We start from the raw sequence: 21684 nt of genomic DNA on the forward strand, positions 1-21684 counted from the left end.
ATGAAATTACTCTCGAAAGCAGCAGAAACTTATATTCGAAGCAAAACCCTGTGAGGCACCCGACCAGGTTTAAAGCCACATGGCTTGGTGACTCCATTTCAAACTCAGCCGGTGTCAATGGCCAGCCTCTGAGCTGTGCGAGCCTGGAGGACGACCCCTCTGCCCACGGCATCCTCCATCGAGGTAAAGGCCCGTGGGACACGCACCCACTCTCTTCAGTTCTGAGCACGAACAAGGCACTTCCGTGGTCTCTGTGGCTGACGAGGCTCCGGGAGGGGTTCTCAGTATATAAACAACGAAAATAGTGCAGGAGCCTTTGACTTGCCTAAGAACCAATGCAACACTGGGCAGAAACCCAGGAGGTGCACACGGACAATCCAGACCGGAGCTTCGGTTTAGGAGGCGGCTTTTGTGGCCAAAATACAGCCTGAGAAGCCGAGAAAATGGTCAGGCACCAGCCCACGAGCACCCACATCTGGGCAACGCCTCGTGCATTCGCCTCCTGACCACTCGGGTCCCACCAGGTGCTGCCGGGCCCAGGGCTGGGGGGCGTGGTTTCTCACTCCGCGCCCTCCCACCTGCCTCGCAGGGTGACGAGCTGAGTGGCACTCAGATCCACTCCAACACCCGAGCCGGGCGGTGGGAGGGGACCCGCCCCCGCACTTACCCGTACCAGTAGCGAGGGTCGCTGGACATGCAGTGGTTCAGGCTCCGGTGGGCCAGCGCCTTCTTCTTGTTGAGGACAAACTCCTGCAGCTTCATCTTCACTTCCGTGCTCGCCACCGCACCTGGCGCGGGAGAGAGCGGAGACCGGTGAGTCCAGGCTGGGCCCAGGGACGCAGCGGCGGGGACCCTGAACCAGTGCCAGAAACGGCAGGAAAGGGATGCAGGCAGCGGGATTCCAGCTCAGGACGCTGCTGACGTCAGAGCGTCTCAAGGAAGAGAAGATGGAGGGCTGTAAATAAGAGAACCTTCTTCCCAGGACGGCTTTATATACCTGCCTCCCACTTAAAACGCGGGTGGAAGCAGCACAAAAACCTACTGAACTGAACACAAACCCCGCCACAGGGAGCTCTAATATTCACACATAAAAGAAGGTTCTGAATTAGGCTTCCTTCTCACTGCAGCAAAGAGAGACAGAGCAGAGGTTCTGTGCAAAGCGAAGCATCGCAGCCCCGAGCAGCGAGAAAGGGAAGGAGCGTCCCCGGGGCAGGCGGGACAAGGCTCCCGCAAAGGAGGCAGCCAGGCCCCCAGGAACCCTCTCAGGGATGTTCCTGTTCCCTCCAGCCTACAGCTACCTACTCAGGCGAAGCACACGTCACCAGGCCGGACTGAAGCTGACAGCTCGTGTTTCGTGGTTTTCTTGTGGGAGTGGCGGTGACTCAACTCCATTAAAGAAAACTGGCAAACTTGAGAAACAGACACACAGAGACCCCAAACCCACCACCCAAATCCAAGGTCTGCTGGCACCAAATCTGCTTTCCTTAGAGCTGCCATTGGACCACACAGCACACTGGGACCCATCCTTCCATCGGAAACGAGGTGAGAACTTCCCTGTCATCACACAGACTGCAAACAGCATTTTTAATGGTGGGCAAAAGCTTCATGAGGTGAGCAAAGCGTACTTCACAAAACCGTTTCCTGACTGGAGAGCTCCTCAGACGTTGCCCCCGTGGTTCTGTAGGAACCATGTTGCACCAGCATCTTTGAGCAGCTGTCACCAACCGCGTTTAGGAGCGTTTCCTCAGGAGAGATCAGCAAAGTGACTACGTCTAATGAACACAGCGCACAGCCCTGGATGCATCTTCTAAGCTGTTCTCCAAAACGCCTCCATACGGTACCTCTCTCTGTCTAGGGCTGCTCAGAAGCCCCCGACCCCGCGTCTTCACCTGCGCCCGGGAGCTCCCCCCCCCCCCATGTCCTCACGCGCACGCGGGAGCACCACTTGCTGCAAATGAGAAGGCTGCCTGGTACCTCACTGTCGGGTCCTGGGTCGCCACCAGGGCGGGCGCTGGCCCTTCTCTCCAGTGATGTGCCTTTATGTCCTCGGCCGCTGTGCTTTCAGAGCCTCCCTGCGCTGCGTGTGGTGTGGTGGTGGTACCGTGGGTCTGTGCGTAGGCTTTTATAGGTGTACCCTTTGGTGTGTGTGGCTTTTTTACAGTAATACATTTATTGTGAGCCACCACATGCGAGCCTGGCACATTTAAACCTCCTGGCTCCCGGCTCGACATTCTGCTTGTGCGTGCAAGGTTTGCCCTGGTCTCTGTTTCCTTTTGAAATGTGGATTATATTCTGGTGCTGAGATAATAGAAAATGTTTGTCCCTTCAGGCACAGAGCTCCTAAAACGTGTGTAATTTCCCAAGTGGTGAGAACACCGGGCGGGGTCCGGGATGGCTCCCGCGAGGCTGGCCACCAGGAGGACTGAGCCGGGAGGGGAAGCTGGGAGCTCCCCACTCCACCCCATCCTCCGGAGGGGGGAGGGGGAGTGGACTTGGCAAACGATCACGCCGACGCGAGGAGGCCTCCACACAACCCCAGCTGTGCCGGGCTCAGGGCTCGCAGGTCGGTGCGCACGTCCAAGCTGGGAGGGGGACCGCGACTCCACAGAGACAGAGGCTCCCTCGCTCGGACCCTCCCGGACCTCGCCCTGCAGACGTCCTCATCTGTCCGTCCGTCTTCTCACAGAACTGAGCCCTGAACCTGCGAGATCCGATGCTTCCTCTGGGCAGGTCGTGTCAGAATTACGTGGTAGGACACCCACCCGGTGACGCAGAGAACTGCCTGTTGTGGGGAAACCACACGTCGGGTGAGCAGCAGGGTCGGACGTCAAGTGCTCCGTGTGCGCGGAAAATGGCAGGAGAAACACGCGGCTGCGAGGTGGGTGTTCCTCGACACGGGAGGGAGGAGACTGGGCTGATTCCTAGTTCAGATGTTCACACGCTGGTTGCTGTGGCGTCTGTTCATGTTTTGCCGTTGACTTTCCCCCCCATTTCCTGAAAGCTTTGAAATGTATCTTTCCACTAGTTCGGGAAATAATCAGTTTCATCTTACCCTTGTTTTTCTGCAGTTGGACTGTCATTCATTCCGCTGTCTGTTTTTTCACATTTCATTCTGATGTGCATGAAGTGGACTTTGGTGTAAGAGACTCCACGGACACTTTGATGAATTGCTCGTAAATTGTTAACACCATTAGCGAAATATCTTTCCTGCCACCTTTATCACATTCCAGATATACCTGTCATCATTCACAGATTGAATTTCTGTCTGGCTGGAAACAGGCCTGCGTGGAAGGCAGCCTCCCCGGTGGCTGTTTCACGATGACTTCCGTGCGTCACAGACTAGGGTCCTGCGGAACGAACCCCCTGGGCACAGGCCCCTGACAGCTGCAGGGGGACCTGAACGGGGGCAACCAGGGGAGCATGGGGACAGCGCGTCAAGAAGGGTCCCTGGGACACACGGGCGTCTGTCTCAAGACTTCTTGGCACCTGAGGAAGCCGCCCATCATCACTCGAGCAGAGATGCTGCCTGAGCTCCGGGAGTTACATGATGTTGAGTGTGTAGGGTGCGCCAGCCACAGGGCAGAGCTGCCCAGACCCGGGCTTACAGACCCCACGACACCCAGCGCAAAGGGCCCACGGGAGGAGTGACCAGACTGGGGGTGGGACATGACTGAAGGTTGCACCTCCGCTTCTGAGCACGCCTCTCGGTCCCCTCTGAGGGCACCCAGGCTGGACGTGGACACTCCTAAACACCTCTGGCCTAACTGCCTTTCCCGCCTGAAAATTACACCCTCACAGAGACACTGAAATCTGTGTGCAACGTGTGCGACCTGCAGCCACTTGGCATGCTTGAAGGGCACCCAGCCCCAGGGACAACCGAATACCACGCAGAGGGTTGCCGTGTCTGGACACAAAGTGCCCGACAACCAGGAACTTGGGGTGGGAGGCAGGGAGCCAGGGACACAGAGGGGACACAGCGTGCGTAAGTGTGCAGGTGAGTCCAACCCCACTGCAGGGAGAACTGGGGGCAAAATGAGGGACTCTGGTGTTTCCCTCCAGGGCTGCTGGCAGGGCAGGGACCGGACGAGGTGCATGAGGAGGACCATGACCTGGACAGCCTGTCCGAGGAGCTGACCCTCAGGTCCTTCCAAAAGGACGGAAGGACTCAAGGATGCAAAGCAGGACAGGAGGCAGAGTTCTCGAGCAGGACTTGACGTTCCCCTGGGCCTCCCAGGAGACAGCACCGACGCTCTCAGGAAGTACCTGTTCCCGGGGGTCCACTTCCCTCTGCAGAGTGGCCCCCGGGGCCACGCAGAGAAACACTCCGATCCCCCTGCTTCAGCCACACCCTGGGCTCGCACCACAGGCTCCTGTCCCCAGGAGGGACAAGGACACACTCCCCAGCCCAGCAGGTGGGGCGTGTGACGGAGCCCGTGACGGGCAAGGCAGCAAGACGTGGAGGGGGCAGCTGCCGGCCGGGAGGGACGTGGGCCGGCCCCTGGCAGGGCTGAGGTCCCTTTGGGGCACCTGCCCAGGCTGTCAGGACACCATGGCCCTCGGCCAGCTCCAGGGTGAGAGGGGCACCTCACCAGGCTCTCCCTGAGTCAGAGGGAAACAAACCCAGCTCCCCGAACCCAGACTTCCGGACGCACAAGATGACCTCAATTGGAGGGACTTCAAAAGGGAAGAGGCTGATCCTTGTCCTCGGGTGCTAGCTGTACTCTCATCTCCCACCAGATCTCCCCTCGTGAAATGGAAGCTCCAGAATCAATAAAACACCTTCAGGAAATGGACACCAAACGTTTCTAATTTTCACTTTAAAAAATTAATTCACGTTGATTATCAGTCACTCGTTTGACAGAGTTGACAGAGGAAGTACGAGGTACCTGCACGGAGCCAGCTGGTGGGGTCCGGGGCGAGTCAAGGACACAAAGCGCCTTCGGGCCACGGGAGGGACCAGGACACACCCTGCGTCACAGTCGCAGCCCTGCTTCTGCCAGGCTGTCGCCTCTGCGGAAGGGACGCCGCCCAGCAGGGCAGGCGATCGCTCTCACAGTCGGACGCTTCATCCTTGAACTCCGGCTCTTTGAGCCATCGTTTTAAACAAAGTGCACGACTTCCCTTACGAGATGGGCCCTGATTCCCAACCACGCTGCGCTTGTGAATGACGGTGAATGTATATAAACGGGAAAAAATATACATAGTTGTGTTAGTTCCAAACTGCTCAGAGGGTAGACTTGCCTTTCATCGGATTTTTCCTTTTAACATAAATTTTACAACAGCACATCTTGGATTCTGAAACACAGCTCATCTAAATAGAACGTAACTGATCGTCCATTCTTGCTGAGTAAGGTGAGAGCACGAATTCCAAGAATTCACTCTTCTATCAAATTAATAGCAGTAACTGCTGTCAGTAAGTAAAAGACAAAATTATTTACAATGTTTAAATTATTTAAAATACTAAAATTATTTAAAAGGCACAGGAAATGTTGATAAGTGTAACAAAACTTTTAACTAAAAATTCAAGAAGAACTTCGTTAAAAGAAAAAAACCAAGGAACTGAAAAACAGAAGCCTTGCCCTGTACCTTTAAATGCTTAAAAGCTGGAGATGCTCAATGTCATGTGTGTTGCCCGCAACGCCCCCTACGCTGCACCTCCTGTGGGAGGACTCCGGCCAGCCCCATGCACGCAGAGCCCCAGGCATGGCGCGCCAACCGCCCAGTACCTGTTTGCAAGACTGCGCCCTGAGGCCGAACGCCCGACCTAGCACAGTTTGTTGTTAACACCGAAGCCAGGCGGCCCAAACGCACGGACTGCGGCCACCGGGGCAGCGCTGCGACCAGCCGGGAGGGAGGCAGGGACATCCCGATGTCTTGGCTAAGGGGCTGCTCGGCAGGCAGGGCCAGAAGTGCTTCCGACCTTAAACAGGCCTGCAGCGCTTGCTGAAGTCAAGTCGTTCCAAACCTCGTGAGGCTGGAGACGTTTTTACTGGAAGTTTCTGGGAAACTCGGAGGAACTCTAGACCTGCTATACCGAGCAGCTGGTGAGTGGGGCGCCCATCAGCCCGCCGGCCCCCATCACCTAGACCTCCACCCTCTGATGAACAACCATTTCCCCGCTCCAAAGAGAAACAAGCCTAGGACACACAGAGGTCCAGGCCAGGGAGAGAGGGCGGGCGGGGGCAGGGCCCGCGTCGCAGGCCAGGCGGGTGCAGCGCAGCAGGCGCACCTGGGCTCTGCTCCCCACTCCCCACGCCGTCCTGCCCGCAGCAGAGCCCCTCCCAGGGCGCCTGTGGGGACCGGACGCTGCTGCCTGTGGGTGACTGATAAAACGGAAGGTGGCACCCACGTGGGGGACACAGGACGGAGGCCACGGAGCGGCTGGGACGCTCAGCCTCCTGACCTGGGGCAAGGGCGCCCACCTAGACCTGGTTCTCCTGCACCTCAGAGTCGTCCCTGGAGTTTTAGAAATGAAAACGAGGGCGCCCACCCTCCACGCCAGGTCAGGGCGTCAGGACAGCTGGGGGCCCCTGACACCACCTGCTGCAGGCCTGGACGTGTCCGCACCCCGGCCGCGCCCTCAGAGCAGAATGCGTGGCGGAGAGGACCAGACCGGCGGGGGGCGGAGGGGTGTGACTGTAGCTGGCCGGCTGGGCAGTGAGAGTGGTGAGTGTGACGGGCACTGTCTACCCCGCCAGCCCACCCCACCGGCACTCAAGGGCCCACGGGGCAGCGGGTGCCGCCTTCCATTTTAGCAGTCACCCCACCCCACGGGCAGCGGCATCTGGTCCTCCCAGGCGCCCGGGGAGGGCTCTGCAGTGGGCAGCCCAGACCTGCCATTCTGCTTCCCCTGACGGCCTCCGTCCTCATCCTGGAATCTCGACGGTGGGTGATCAGCGAGCCTGTGAGCTGTCTCTTGTCTAACTGTTGTGATGTGACCACGTATACCGTTCAGATTTAGTGACAACTTTCAACTGTTGGTACAAAATTTAGGTCTCCTGTGGAACAGAACCTCTCCTGACGTGCTTTCTACGTTGAAACTCTTAGAGAGTCCAAGTAAAACTATGTTTAAAGTATATTGATTATTTTAACAGCAAAATGCTGTGGTAACTAATTACAAAAGCTGTTAATTTTATGTTTAGAAACAATTACTAAGAATGTACAAACAGATAAACTGAAAATGAGGATAAATTAGCTACGTACTTTTAGGAAAAATAATATTCTCTTTCAAAGGGATCATTTATAAAATGTACAAAATAATAGAGACATAATACAGATTAATTACACTCTATCCTGACTGAGCTAAGACTGACAAATGCGGCGGCATTAGGACTGAGTCTCTGCTGTTCCCAAGGCACCGTTAGGAGAGGGACCGGGCAGAGGGCAGAGGGGAGGAAGACCCTGGAGACACACCACACCCACAAGGGGCTCGACTCCTAAGCACAAAGAGAACGACTCCAAACCAAGAAGAAGGAAGACGTCTCAGCAGAAGAGCGGGCAGGAAGCCTGAACAAGGGCCTCCCAGGAAGGGCAGCAGCACGGGGAACCTGGCCGAGGCGCCCTGCGCTCCGGGACGCGCTGCAGCCCCAGGGCGGAGACGAAAGTGCCGCCGGCAGCGAGTGCCGGGGGGACGCCGGCAGCGGGGACTCTCAGGAGCGGCACAACCGCCCTGGGAACCGCCCGCCAGGGCGCCCCGCGCGCCGGCCGCGCCTCCTCACGCCCACCCCGCCTGCTCCAGAGCCGCGCCCGGGGCTGCAGCATCACCTGCAGGAGCTCCGACCAGAAGCCACCCCACACCCACCGACCAGAGGGGACGAACCCCCTCGGGGGCCACACGCAGCAGGACAGTGGACGAGCCGCACACCGGGAGGACAGGCTTCACAGCACGACGCCGGGTGGAGGAACCAAAGTGTGAAAACCCATGTGAGGACGAGTTGGCTCACATCAAGGTGAAAAGCAAAGTTACCCTTGGTGTCGGGGTGTCAGCGGTCAGGTGGCATGGCCTCCGGGCACGGGGGCCTGGAGGCGGCTCCTGCCCTGGCCCGGGCGCTCTGCTGGGTGGCGGCTACACAGGGATGTGCACACTGGAGACCGTGTGCTTTCTGCATGTGGGGCACACCCCAATAAAAAAGATTCGTAAGCCATCTCAAATAACAGACCTACAAAAATCTTCAGTACGTCCTAAGCTGTATCTCATGCACATAAAGGTGAAAATTTAAACAGAGGCGTGTTAAAATGACTCGTACGGGTGGCACCATTCTCAGTAGTCGAGGATAAAGGGTTTGAGGCTTTTGAGGTTAATATGTGTTGGTAAAATGTGCAGAAACGTCTATTTTTACACCTGAGCATTAAAAGAGTAAATTGCTCTATAGTCAGGCCATCACGTCCTGGCTTATTCTCAGCATTAATGGGGAACAAGTGAGTTCACTGAGCTGAGGGCTTTGGTGGAAACTGTAGAGCCTGGGGATGTGGGCGCGAGCTCACCCCGATCAGGTCCCGGGTGTATCACTGGGAGGAGCAAACTGTCGAAACAAAGAGGCCCAGGGACACGGGAGGGACGCCGCAGCCTCCGGAGACAGGCGGTGCTGGACCCACCCTCCCCAGGCACCGTGCGAGCCCCGCTCTTTGTCCGGCGGCTGCGCGGGAAGCACAGGCGGCTGCGGCCTCTGCCCGGGCAGACACGGGACATTCTGTGCAGCTTTTGAAGGGGGAACAGTATGCAGAAGAGCCTCCGGCTTGGGTCAGGCCAGGGGTCTCCCGGCAGGTAACAGACCACGCTGGTCTTCACACGAGCGCAGCCACTGTGGAAAGCAAAACCTAGGGTCAAAGGGCATGTATATAACCCAAATGTGGGTCATTGCGTCTCCATTCAGTGGTCCTACAAGCTAATAACACCGGGCAGACGCTCCCAAAACAGGACTTTGAAAAAGTTAGGGTTAAAGTTAGGATCTGAACTCACAGCTGAAGATCAGATGCTTCTGGGACGCCTCATGGTTTTTAGCATCTTTTAAGTCCACTAGGAGCTGCTGAATAGTCTTTCAAAGGCTTAAGTCAAACCACAAGTCGCACCAAGTGCCCCTGCAGCCCCCACACGAAGGCAAAGCCGGACTAGCACTGAAGCTGGGGCACTGCACACAGCCCCGCGGGGGTGCCCCGGGGAGCCCAGGCGCCCTGTCCCTACCCTGCTGTGCCCATCACAGCCCCCCACACCCCCGCCCACACACTCACTCTCTTTTCCTTTCTCCTTGTTCTTGAGCTGCTGCAGCTTCTGCTCCCGGTGCTGCTTCTCCAGCTCCTGCTCCTGGCGGTGTCGCTCCAGCTTCCGCTGATGCTCCAGCAGCTCCTGCTGGTGCTTCATGGCCAGCAGCTCCTGCTGTTGCTGCGAGCAGGGAAGGAGGAGACAGAGAGTCAGGGCCTCGCTCCCAACGGGAACCCTGGGCAGACACACACATGAAGGCCAGCAGGGATCAGCCTCCGCGCTCCCCGGCCCGGCCAGCATCTCTAAGGAGAGGGTGCTGTGGTCCGTGCAGGAAGCAGGGCTGCTCCAGGAAGTCTCCGAACCACAGGATGCTGACCATGAAAATGAGAGGCTGAGCTGCTGGAGGAAAACACACGCGAAGACGTTCGCAGTCTCATGAGCTGGGAATGTCTTTCTGAGGCGCCATGTAACCACTCTGAAAACTGCTTGGCCCTCACCCACCAGGACCCACCAACCCCACTCCCAGGAAGGACCCATGCAAAGCCCTGTGTGGGCCTGTGCCGGGCACTGTGCTCGCGACAGCCCCGCCTGACGCACCTCAGATGCCCCCCGGACGTCAGCACCGCAGCAGAAGTGCGTGTCTGGACGCTAGAGACCCACCTCGCCAAGAAAAAGAAGAAACCACAGGTGCCTGGAAACACACGATGGGCACAAAACAAGCAAAAAAGCCCCATGCTGACGGGGTGGTGGGGGGCAGACAGGTCAGATCCCGAGGAGCCCGCTGACCCGAAGTCCTGCAGCACGAAGCATAAAGCGCGACACTCTGAAGAGGAGACCCAGGCGCCGAGTGGCCGGTGGGTCAGGGCCTCGGCCTGAAGGGCTCCCCACCCAGGACGCTGCAGGTGCCTCTCACGGCCTCCCCTCCTCTTCTCCAGCTGTTCTATGAGGACAGCGTTGTGCCCTGAGAGAAGATGAAGGGGCTCAGGGGTGAAGGATGAGGGACACAGGGCACACCGCTGCCCAGGGCTCCCCAAGGGGCAGGTGGGGGAGGCTGCCCAGCTTTCGAAGGGTCCCCTGCACCCAAGAAAACAGTCTACACGGAGACACACGAGCCATCTACGTGAGCGTGTGTGTGTGCACGCGTGTGCACGTGTGTGCCAGCAGCCTGGGAGCGGGCAGTGTGTATCCAGGAACATCTCCAAACTCTCGTCCCTGGAAGCAGAGCCGGGCCGGCACCAGGCTCCTGCTGTGCCCACCTCCAGCTCCTAGGTCACTGCCTGGAGCCACCTCACTGCCGGGGAGGGTCCGGGCTGCAGGCGAGGCCCGGGCAGAGCCTCTCCCCAGCCAAGGGACCGCAGGGAGAGGAGCGAGCAGCCCCCACCACAGGCCACCCCTGGCTGCCTGGCCCCCCTCCCCTGACCGCCTTCCGCCATCTCCACAGTCTGGAAGTTGCCCAGGTTCTGCCAACAGCTAGAGCAGCACGGAAAGTAAGGAAACAGGACTTTAGTGTGTGAATAACGCCATTCGCGTCTTTTTCTTTTTTTTCAGATTCTACGTATGACTGACGTCGTATGGTGCAGCTCACAGACACAGGAAACAAACTTACTGTCGCCAAGGGAAGCGGGCAGGAAGGGATACACCGGGAGCTAGAGGCCTGCAGGGGTAACTACAGTATGTAAAACAGACGAACAGCAAGGTCCCACCGCGCGGCCCAGGGAGCTATTCTCAATGTCCTGTAGTAACTTACAGCGAAAGAGACGATGAACAAGAACGTGTATGGACACATATGACTGAGACATTGCGCTGCACCCCAGAAAGTGACCCGACACTGTACGCTGCCTAGACGTCACACAGTAAATTCAAAATAAAAAATAAACACGCCCCCCAAAAAGGAGACAGGATTCCAGACAGCTGAGCATTCCTTCCTATTAAAGATGCAACGCCACCCTCTCATCTGTGACTTGGGTTGGGTCTCGATCACGTTACACTGAAAACGTTAAAGAGAAAACCATCAATTGAGAAAACGCGGAAGGTGCAAGGTCTCCCCTTTCACTCTCTAAACAAAGCCTACGGCGCCGGCGTGGCCGCGCTGCCTGGGGAAAACGCCGTCCAGCCAGACCCGAGAAGAGGCCGTCCATGACAACGAATGAGCATCTGACAAAGGCTGGTGCGGGCGGGGCTGAGGTGCAGGTCCACACACCCAACCCGCGGGCGGCGTGCCCCGCCGGACCTGCCCTGCGGCCTCCCAGGGACCCCCTCGCGGCCCCGCCAGCCCACCTGGGCCGCCTCCACAGTCAGCACAGCCGGCCGCCCGGCCGCCCGGCCTCCAGGCCCTGCTGCAGCGGGAGCCAGCACAGCCCCACAGGACGGAGCCTGGGGGGTGGGTCACACCTGTGGCCACCCCTGTGCTGGCACACACAGCAGGACTGCAGCCCCGTCCACAAACGCCGCCACCTCCTGCCTTTCGCCAAGGGTTCCCTTCTCCAGCCGGGACCATGGGGGCAGAACGGCCAGCGAGGCATTGTAGCTCAGCCCCAAAACAGCGCGGGGGGCGGGGAGAGGCGTGCGTCCGCTGGTGCCCAGGACAGCAGGCAGCACAAAGGTGTGTGTCCAGACCCTACCCAGCAGCACCCACCCGCCATGGGAGACGCTGGGGGACCCAGGTGCCCAGGACTGAGGGCCAGGTGCCCATAGACCATATCGTGCAGCAGTGTGCGGGGGAGGGGCCACCAGCAATGGGCACCCCGCTCAGCACCCACCTGAGGGGTCCTGGGTGTCACTTCTAAGAACTTTCTATGGAAAAGTTACTACCTTCCAAACAGCTGGTTTACAGGAACTGGGGGATAGGAAGGACGTTCCACAGGGCTTTCTGGGTAGCTGAACCCCAAGAGTAAATCTCCAAACTGGCTTCTGAATTCTGCAGGGACTGTGGCCAGCAGACAATACCATTTGGTGTGACCTGAGCAGGGCCTCGGCCCCTTCAAACTGGCATCACTGTCGTGTCTGGAAGACCAGCTCAGGGACTTTGCCAATAATTTCAAAACAGTGAGTTTTCTTATCTTTTAAGAGGAAAACCAAATTGCACCCTGGGGACAAGAGAGTGAGAGAAGTGGGGATAAAACGTGTCCCTTGTCATTTGTCTCGTTCCAAGAGCCGCACCGTGGACGGCTCCGCTCACTCCCCCGCGGATCAGGGCCCCACACCCAGGAAGGCACTCAGGCAGAAGAAACGTTTGTCGATCAGAATGAATTCAGAGACTGCTGCCCAAGGGCCCCACGGCTGCATCCATGGTAAAAGCCTTCACCGGGTGTCACCGGGCCAACGCCAGCGGCTCTGGGATCCCCTGCACTGCCAGTTCTCGGAGACGGACAACTCAGGGCTTCCTGGTGTCACTCAGGTCAGGAGCCCCCATGTGTCGTGAACAATAGATCTTGCTGTGAAGGGCAGGGCCTCTGGGTGTCACCTACACCCCAGTCGCCTACCTCGAGCCCCAGTTCCCTTTTAACCGCTCCCTCGGCATTTCATGTGTAAACGAGGTGCGGGCAGACATTCACTTAAGAGAGCCTCACAGTATTTACCTTTCAGCCAGGACCCAGAAGGAAAGTGCGATTTTTCAATTATCATTACAAAGAGACTGGAAACAACCACCCAGATACTGGTGATTAACGTTCACAGGACGACAAAACTCCCAGGAAAACAATACTGCCCTGGAGTTTTCGTGAAAGTAGCAATTAGCAAGGACGCCTTTGATGCCCCAAGTGCCCCGCGGCCTCACGGCGACATCGTCTTACGTTACACAGACGCGACACGTTGCTGGATTGCAGATGACAACCCGCGTGCTACAGTCCACAGAACAGAAGGCAGTGAGGACACACGCTCCCTCACAAGGTCTCAATGCCTTCCAGGCCTGACTCTCGACCTCTGACGGAGAGACTCCACACTCCACGCTCTGGAAAATGAGGGAGGGCTGCAAGGCAAGGGATGCCCGCCGGTCCCAGGTGACGCGTCCTCGGTCGGCCCCAGGGGAGTGAGTGCGCACCGCTCCATGCAGGGCTCAGGCCACAGAAAATGAGACCTCGAGCTGTGCTGATGTCAGTCTTGGGCAAAGTCCTCAGAGCTCTCTGCAATGAGCACCTCACTAGCGCGCGAGGGTCAGGACTGTTCCGTGGAGGGAGGACTGTTCTGCAGACTGAAAAACTATCACGAGCAATTTAAAATACGATATATGTCTACTACCTAGTTTTTCTAAGGGAAAAAAAAACAAAAATAACAGATCATATTCATCTAACCAAGAGTAATATTGAATTTACTTTCAAGCCAACACTGGGCTCAGAATCAAAATTCAGATCCCCAGAACTCAGCTTCTCTGATTCTGGCTTCAGAATTTAATGACAAATGTTCAAGTGGAAACCCAACCAGATTTTTACCTTAAAAAGTGAACTAAAATAAAACCCTGCCCTGCTGAAGGGCAGCCCCGGGGACGGCTACCCACCCACTGGCCAGGGGACGAGAGAGGCCTCCCGGCCCCCAGCCGGCCAGCACCTCTCCTCAGTCCTGAGGGCAGTGACCCACAGTGGCAAGCTGGCAGCAGTCAAGTGCGATGAAGTCACAGAGCACCACCGCGCTTAATCAGGACAGGGCTTGCTTACGGCGCTGCTCAAAGACTGACCCCCCAGGCCCCAGGATGCTACGGATACGCACTGCTGACATTATGGCCGTTAAGAAGTCCAGTTGCCCAGGCAGGGTGCCTTGGAAGCTGCGTCCCCACGAGACAGTGGAGGGTTGTCTGCCTTTGCAGGGAGTCCTGGCTCCTCCCCTCCTCGGGCTCACAGCTGCCTGGAGACACTTTCCCTGGGGGCTCCAGGCGGACCAAAGACCCAGACGGCGTCTGACCCCCATCTTCTCTCTGCAGTCGGCTTAGGTGTCTAAGCAAGCCCGGGAGGGTCCTGGGCCGGACCAGAGGCAGCGTATTTAACAACAAGAGCCAGTGAGGAGGAAGAAGAAGAAACCACATCGCCAGTCAATGCAAGGCAAGGTTTTCTTTGTGGAACAAACTTCTGCAGCTGTGACCTTGGGAAAGACACAAAAAGCCCTAGGAACCACAGGCAGGCTGCAGTGCAGACGGCGCCACCAAAGGCGAGCCGGCACCTTACAGAGCACGGCGCTCTCGTGCTCCAGAACGTCAGGCGGCAAAGGAAAAGCAGGGCCCAGCACGACACCTGGGGTGGCCAGCAGTGCCCCCGGACGGCAGTCACACAAGGCCATCCGCCTGCCCAGAAGCCACTTCCTAGAAACCCAAGGTGCCGGGTTTATGAGCCATTCCTGACTGCAAACGTGTTAATCAGGCACAGACAGGCTCAGGGCTGACGCAGCACGTGGCCACGAGCTGTCCCAGGTCGCAGGTCCCAGGGCTACAACCACCTCCGTGCGTCCTGCAGGCGCACTAACAGTTGCCTCAGGTGACCCAGAAGCCGGGGCCCCAGACAACACCCATTCAGCTCCTGGGACGGGTGACAGAGGAACCACCACAGCCTGGCCCCAGCGCCATAAAACCAGGCTCCCTTTCAATCTTACCTTTTTTCCTACTAGGAAAAGTGTTCCACTTTCAACTAAACAGCTCGTAAAACTCTACCCTGTCCATGGAGACAGCACAGGGCACACTAAAATATTTTGCGCGCGCGCACACACACGTTGAGCCTTACCAGTAAAAAAGGACGTGCAAATTAAAAGCATGGAAATAGGTTTTATTTTTCACCCCTTAGGCTGGAGATGCCCCATGAGGCTCGGGGAAGGGAAGGTCTGTGCTGAATTTGCCTCTGGAGGAGGTGTGAACTCTGCCGGAGGGCACCGCGGCAAGATGCTTTAAAACGTGTAACATGCACAGTGTTTTCTCACACGAAGGGATTTTTTTCTGAGAAAATAACTGCAAGTGTCCCAAACCTACACCAAGGATGACACTGCAGTCTGGTTCTCGGGCAGGAACCGTGGAAAAGGGGCCCCCACCTCTGGGACGGCACCTGCTGGCAAATGGGTCAGGACGGGTTGCCGCGTCACTGCGCTGGCGTGGAAAGGGTGCCGCGGCCCCAGAGGCACGGGGTGCAGCCGACTCCAGCCACTTTGGAGCCACCGTGGGGGCGCCGGCTGATGTCGGGAATGTGGGGGGCCCCGCCAGCTCCCAGCTGGGCATCCCCGGGCTCTGTCCCAGCGGACCACAGGGTCCTGGTGCCGGCGGGACAGGGTCTGTCTAAAACAGCTCCCAGAAGCACACCCTCAGACTGAAGACACGTATTTTCTCTCTATGGTGGAGTCCCAGTCACAGCAAAGACCCCCAAGTAACTATGAAAAATTGACAAAAAGCCACCGCTGGGCTGAAAGTTTCGTTAACAAGTGTAAGAAGGGCTGGTGAGAACAGCTGATCAGAACAGGTAAGTCCTGGGGTGGGGGTAGGGGAAGCGTGTGCTGCAGAAGGAGTCTGACAGGCCAGGCGTACCCCGGTGTGTGAGGGGGTCAGTCCTGCATTCGGGGCCTCCCCACACCTGCCCTGTGGTTCCTCGCCAGGCCTGGGGCACGCCAGCCACAGCCACGCCCCCTCTGCATACACGTCTGAGTCTGCCCTCTGCACAACCTTCCCAGAGGCATTAGTGCCCAAGTGCAAGAGATAAGCTTCCAGAAGCCCAGAGGGACCCCAAGCCCTGACACTCGGAGAGAACAATGTGCATCGAGGACGTGCCTCCCCAGGGCATTCCTGCGGGAGGGGACCCCCTGTGCTTAGTCACCCCCAAATTTGGTCTCTTAGCGGTTTAGAGGTGGTTCACGGCTCCAGCTCACTTCTGCCTTTCTTGTTAGAAACACAACAGAATGGCTCATGGTTAAATTAGAGGTCAACCACTTCTGGGTTCAACTTAACCATCAGATCCATCCTCAAAGGTCCATATTCTAGAACCGCCCAAAGACAGACCTGCCTGCCGCCCTGGCTCCGGAGCACGGTGAACGTCAGAGAATCACACGGCGCTCGTTAACTTCCCCCCGGACGGGAGCGTCTGACACGCGGCACGTGGGTACTCTCACAAAGACAGGGCCAACCTGGTTCTCACCCATTTGATTTGTTTTTAGACACTTGAGCACTTTATATACATATGTCAAATCAGCTACGTAACTAAGAGGAAAGTCGGGGTTCAGGGGGTCCCCAGTGCAGGCATGTGGCCGGCCAGGGGAAGGGCAGCAGCAGTGGCGCCCTGGTTCTGGACGAGTCTCTCCTGTACTTGCAGGGTGACGGTGCTATGGAGAAGGACGCCGGTGCGCGCACAGAGGGTCTAACAACAGAGCCACGTGGTGAGGGCTGTGCCTGCAAGACGACACCACCTGTTTCAGGTGCTCTGTGGGGACACACAACCGTGACGACCCAGACCCCTGAAATTTATCATGAAACCCACACTGAACATGGCTGGGCTGGTCCAGACAGACGTTGTGTGATGCACCCAGAGTAGTCGAATTCATAGAGACAGAAGGCTGAATGCTGGGGGCCAGGGCTGGGGAGGGAGTCGGGAGTGAGTATTTATTGGGACAGAGCTTCACTTTGAGAATGAAAAAATTCTAGACACGGATGTCGGTGACAATGGCCCAACGGTGTGAATGTACTTAATGTCACAGAGCTGGACACTTAGAGGTGTAAACGTTAGGTTCTGTATATTTACTGCAATAAAACCATGAGTCAGGGGTTTAGTGGCTCCTGGAAGAGGTAAACACGGAGCCACCACGTGGCCCGGCCACTCCACTCCCAGGCGTGCACCAGAAGAGCGGAAAAGAGGCTCGAACCAAACTCGTGCCCTCACGGTCACTGCAGCACCTGCACAGGCACCACAAGGTGGAAAGACCCACACGTCCACCAAGAGATGAACAGACAAACAAGCTGGGCCACATGCACACAATGGAGCACTCGGCCCTGGAGAGGAAGCCAGCGCTGGCACGCACCACGGTGCAGAAGAACCTCGAGAAAGTTACGCCAAGTGAAAGAAGCCGGACGCAAAAACAACACACTGAGATTCCGTTCACATGAAGTCTCCCAGACGGGCAAGTCCCGGGGCAGGAGGCCGGGCCGTTCAGGGCTGCTCGGCGGTGCGGGGACTCCTCCCGGGTGAGGAACACGTTGTTAGAGGCAGGTGGGGTGACGGCTGCACAATACTGTAAATGTGCTAAATGTCACTGAATCGTACACTTAAAAATGGCCAAATGATGAATTTATATTACGTGACTTTTACCACAATTTAAAAAAGATGACTTAAGTTAAAATCATGCATTTTCCATAAAGAAAAGGAGGGGAGGGCAGCCACTTCTCTCCGGGCTCCGCCAGGTGGGAGTGAGCGCAGGCGCAGGGCCAGCCATTCGCAGAAGCCTGGGATGCGGATGGGGACGAAGGCGGAGCCTCGGCCACCCTCCTGCCCCTTCCGGCATCGGGAGGGAGCATCCCCAGCTGCGAAGGAAGCAGGGAAACTCAGGGGTGGTGACAGCAACCACAGTCCCGACGAGCACTGGGAGCTGGAAGAGTGGTGCCCAGCACCGCACCCGCAGACCACCGCTTCCCCGTGGGGAGGCCGGTCTCTGCATGCGGGCCTGGGAAGGCCTTCCGTCCCTGGAGAGCCACCTGCTCTTGTTTACTACCTGAGTCGCAGTGAGGCTGCTGGACTCAGCACCGCAGGAAACACAGTCACTGGCCCGGAGAAGGTGCGCCCACACAGCCCTGAGGGGGGCCCGGGGCTCTGCCCAGCACCCCAGTGCCAGAGCCAGCCTTCAGGGAGGCCGCACCCCCGGCCACACCCCAGGCCAGCCTTGCCACACTCACAGCCATGCCCGTGGTCCTGGCAGGACGCCGCGCCCATGTGCTGTCACCGGCAGCTTTTTGAGATCTCAGTGTGGTTACGGACGTCCTAGTCCACGCAGCTAAACAGCTGTAACCTGCAGGGGACACCACCGTCTGCCTAGAGAACACAGCATCACCGATCACAAACGCCTCAAGACTAACAGGAAAATCCTATGCACGGGCTACAAATGATAATGAAACAAGAGCTTCACACTGACAGTAGAAAAGGCAAAAATAAAATGGAACACATTCTATTCATTAAAAAAAAAATTACGTGAAATACCCAAGAATGATTAGACATAAAATCCACAGGTCTCACACGAGGAAAGCAGAACAGGTCTTTTCATAAGGACAGAAGCCTCAGAGCACAGACCACGCTCCTGGATTAGAACGTTTATATCAGAAAGTTGCTGGTAGACCTCCTGCTAATTTATTGACTCGCTGCAGCTTTGGTAAGTTCGCAGACAACATTTGGGGGGCTTTATGAGAAATGATTCTGGGGTTCACCCAGGACAACAGAAGTCCACCTGGAGGCAGGTTGAGGGAAATGTAAAGTGAGAATAACGTGTGGATGGGCCCCACATGACCGGACACTGAGACGCAGGGAAAGGCTCCTGCCTGCGCGGAGCAGAGAGGCCCAGAGACAGACTTGGCTGGGAAAACAAGTCCGCGCTGCTGACGGACAGAGGTGGCACTTTTCACTGTCTGGAAACACGTTTTGCTTCATGCCCGAGGGCAGGCCAAGTAGGTAACTATTAGATTATAAACACAACTAATAGCCAAATGGCAAGATATGACGGACGCTGAAATAATGCCCTTAATTTATGAAGAACGCTCATGTACCAATGAGAAAGAGACCAGCACTGCAACAGGAAAACAGCACAGGAAATGGTAATTAGTAGAAAAAATGCAAAAAGGCAATCAGCACGTAGAAATCTGGGTGACCACACTCAAGGACATGCAGACACCATGTGGGACAGAATCAAACGCAATGTGAACAAGTCTGACTTGTTCGTCCCTGCTCAGCCACTCGGCGGTCTGCGGGCAGCGCAGGGGCGAGGCCGGGGTCACCCCGGCCCGGGCCAGACCGCGGGCGGGATGAGGGGGCCCGGGCAGCCCCGGCCCGGGTCAGTAAGTGCCGCCGTTACTGCTCTCAGCCCCTGCGCGTGTGTGTGCACGTGAGAGAGACAGACAGGTGCACGCTCAGGACTAGTGTAGCTTTTGGAGAGAAACACGATGACAGGTAACAAAGGCCTCGGAGAAGGACTCATCTGGGGTCTGCAACACCACTTCTATTTTATTAAGACAAACGCATGTGGTCCACACACACAAGGACGCTCAAAACAGATGGAAACCTGGATATGACCTTGATGTCCAGCCACTCAACCATCAGTGGTTATTTAAATTCATCACGGCTCACTGTAAGACCATGAAACCATTAAAACCACACTTCTGAAGCGTATGTGATGGTAAAGGGAAATGTTAACAATACGCTAAATAAAAACCGCATATCAGTATAACCCCAATTCCATACAACTATCGACACACACACAACGTACATAATTTAAGATTACAAGAATACACTCCAAATGTAACAGCCTCCTTAGCTAACAGGACTGGAGTCACATTTCCCTTGTAATTTCCAGTTACTCAATAATTAACATTAAGGACTTTGCGATCAGAAAGAGACCAGGAGGAAAGCGGTCCCCGTGAAAACGACTGTCTGGAGGCAAAGGCTGCTGCTCCCTCCCTGCCGGGCAGGGGCCGGGCACCCTCAGCCCCGGGCCTCCTCCTCCTTGTCCCGTGATGCTTGGGCCATTCACCTAGACAGGTGTCCTCTGGGGGTGCAGGGGGCCCTGGGGGAGATCTGAGGATGCTGTCAGCCAGCGGCTGAAGAGGAGGCCAGACGTCGGGGTGAGCATGGCCGAGTGAACATGCTTTCACCCCTGCTCCTCTCCAAAACCCACTGAGAGGAACTACTTTTTAAGAGACACAAATTCACAAGAACAAAGGCTGCAGGCAGGGCTGGAGAGCAGGTGTGTCCTCAGCACTCGGGACGATGCAGAGCAAAGGGCAAAGGAATCGCCCCGAACAGAGAAGACTGCGGCTGCCACCTGGAAGCTCTGGGGGTGGCTCCCAGACACCAGGGTCGACATCCCATGTCTGCTCAGTGTTCACAGCACTTCCCATCAGTGAAGGGAATGTCTAATTCCTTCCCAATACAATATTACAAGCGCTTGCAAAGCAGCAAAAGCCACATGTTTATAAGAACATCACTGCCGTGGATGGAAGGGAAGGGATGGCAGGCTGGAACCCAGAACAAGGTGGCCGAGGAGTCCTGGCTTGCACGGGGGCGCTCCCCACAGCAAGAAGGGCTGACAGGTTTCTCAGACTGTGGGGCCGGGTTTGCATCAGGCACAGGGAACTAAGCCAATGGTGAGGGAGGAGACGACAGACTCAGGGAAAGCCGACAGCTGTATCAGGAAGGTCACGCGGTCACTGCGTGGCATAAGCAACAGCCCCCCCCCCATGAAGGTGGAGCCCCTGAAGGGCTCTTTAACTAGGAGGCGGCTCAGTGTGGGGGCACCACGAAGATGCAGCAGGTGCATGGAGGGGGGGAGGTGAGAAAGCCAAGTCTTCCCCCAAGTGGGAAGTCACCGCGAGGGACCCAGGACTCAGGGACCAAGCTGGCCGTGGAGACACAGGGAGCACGTGCCAGCACAGACCTGTGGCCTGGGAAGCTGGGTGGGGGGCAGCGAGGGCAGGTTCTCTGTGTTGACACACTACCTTTCTATTAGATACATTAGAAACACAAATTTCTCTGATGAAAGTTTTTAAAAGTTAAACATAGCACAACAAACGCCCAAAGCGGCAAATCTCGGTAATGTTACATTTGCCAGATGATCAGCTACGCTCTCCCAGGTGATGAAGCGGCCAACAATTTTCTGAACACAAGCACCTGCCGACACCCAGTGGCACCACACTCTCAGCCCTTGGCCTTGGTGACCAGGCTCCCTGGGCCCCGCTCCGGGGAGAAGAGAACCCACAGTGCGGGACAGAGCGAGGACGGAGCAGGGACGGAGCGGGGACGGGGCCCCTGAATCACGACCAACAAGGAAATTGTCTTGTACAAGCGTGACACTGAGTGTGGAAACCTCACGGGAGACCTTCTGCACCCGAGGTTAACAACTGAAGTTCCATTTCAAAAACGATTCCCTTTTTAATTATAAAATCCTATTCAAATTCACTGATGATTTAACGACACTAATTAGATTGTGCGCTCAAGAAATCTGTCTGACAAATACCACTGCCAACTGTCACAAACAGCACCACGGCCTACGAGGAGGGCCTAAATCGTCACAGCAGCGCGGGCGGAGGGAACGCCAGATCACACAGTTTAAACGGCTTCAGACTGAAGATCTCCACTGCAAATGGAAAAACAAACAAATGATTAAACTGCGGAGAACACGGAACCTGGAGGCGCTCCCTGCGCTGCTGAGAACCAGCCCAGAGCCAGGTTCCGGGGCTCCAATCGCCTCCTGGGGCGTCCGGCCGGCGAGTCGGGGGGGGGGCACGCCCGACATGAGGAGCCCCCACCCGCCAGGCTGCGAGGCACCAGGCGCTGTCG

The 21684-nt window shown here is 56.8% G+C and overlaps 1 protein-coding gene across 9 annotated transcripts in view; it reads right to left on the reverse strand.

Moving 5' to 3' along the window:
- The window catches only part of HDAC4 (histone deacetylase 4), a 270795-nt gene that overhangs the window by 79706 nt on the left and 169405 nt on the right, over positions 1-21684 (reverse strand). For 8 of the 9 annotated variants that reach the window (XM_032480679.1, XM_032480678.1, XM_032480674.1 and 5 more), the window contains 2 exons: positions 9229-9379; positions 668-788 (listed from right to left, as the gene is read on the reverse strand). In XM_032480679.1, coding sequence (XP_032336570.1) covers positions 668-788; positions 9229-9379 — 272 coding nt within the window. The remainder of the gene's footprint in view (positions 1-667; positions 789-9228; positions 9380-21684) is intronic. The other variant, XM_032480677.1, reaches the window with a different exon arrangement.

The sequence above is a fragment of the Camelus ferus genome, chromosome 5 (genome assembly GCF_009834535.1).
Source record: "Camelus ferus isolate YT-003-E chromosome 5, BCGSAC_Cfer_1.0, whole genome shotgun sequence".
NCBI lineage: Eukaryota > Metazoa > Chordata > Mammalia > Artiodactyla > Camelidae > Camelus > Camelus ferus.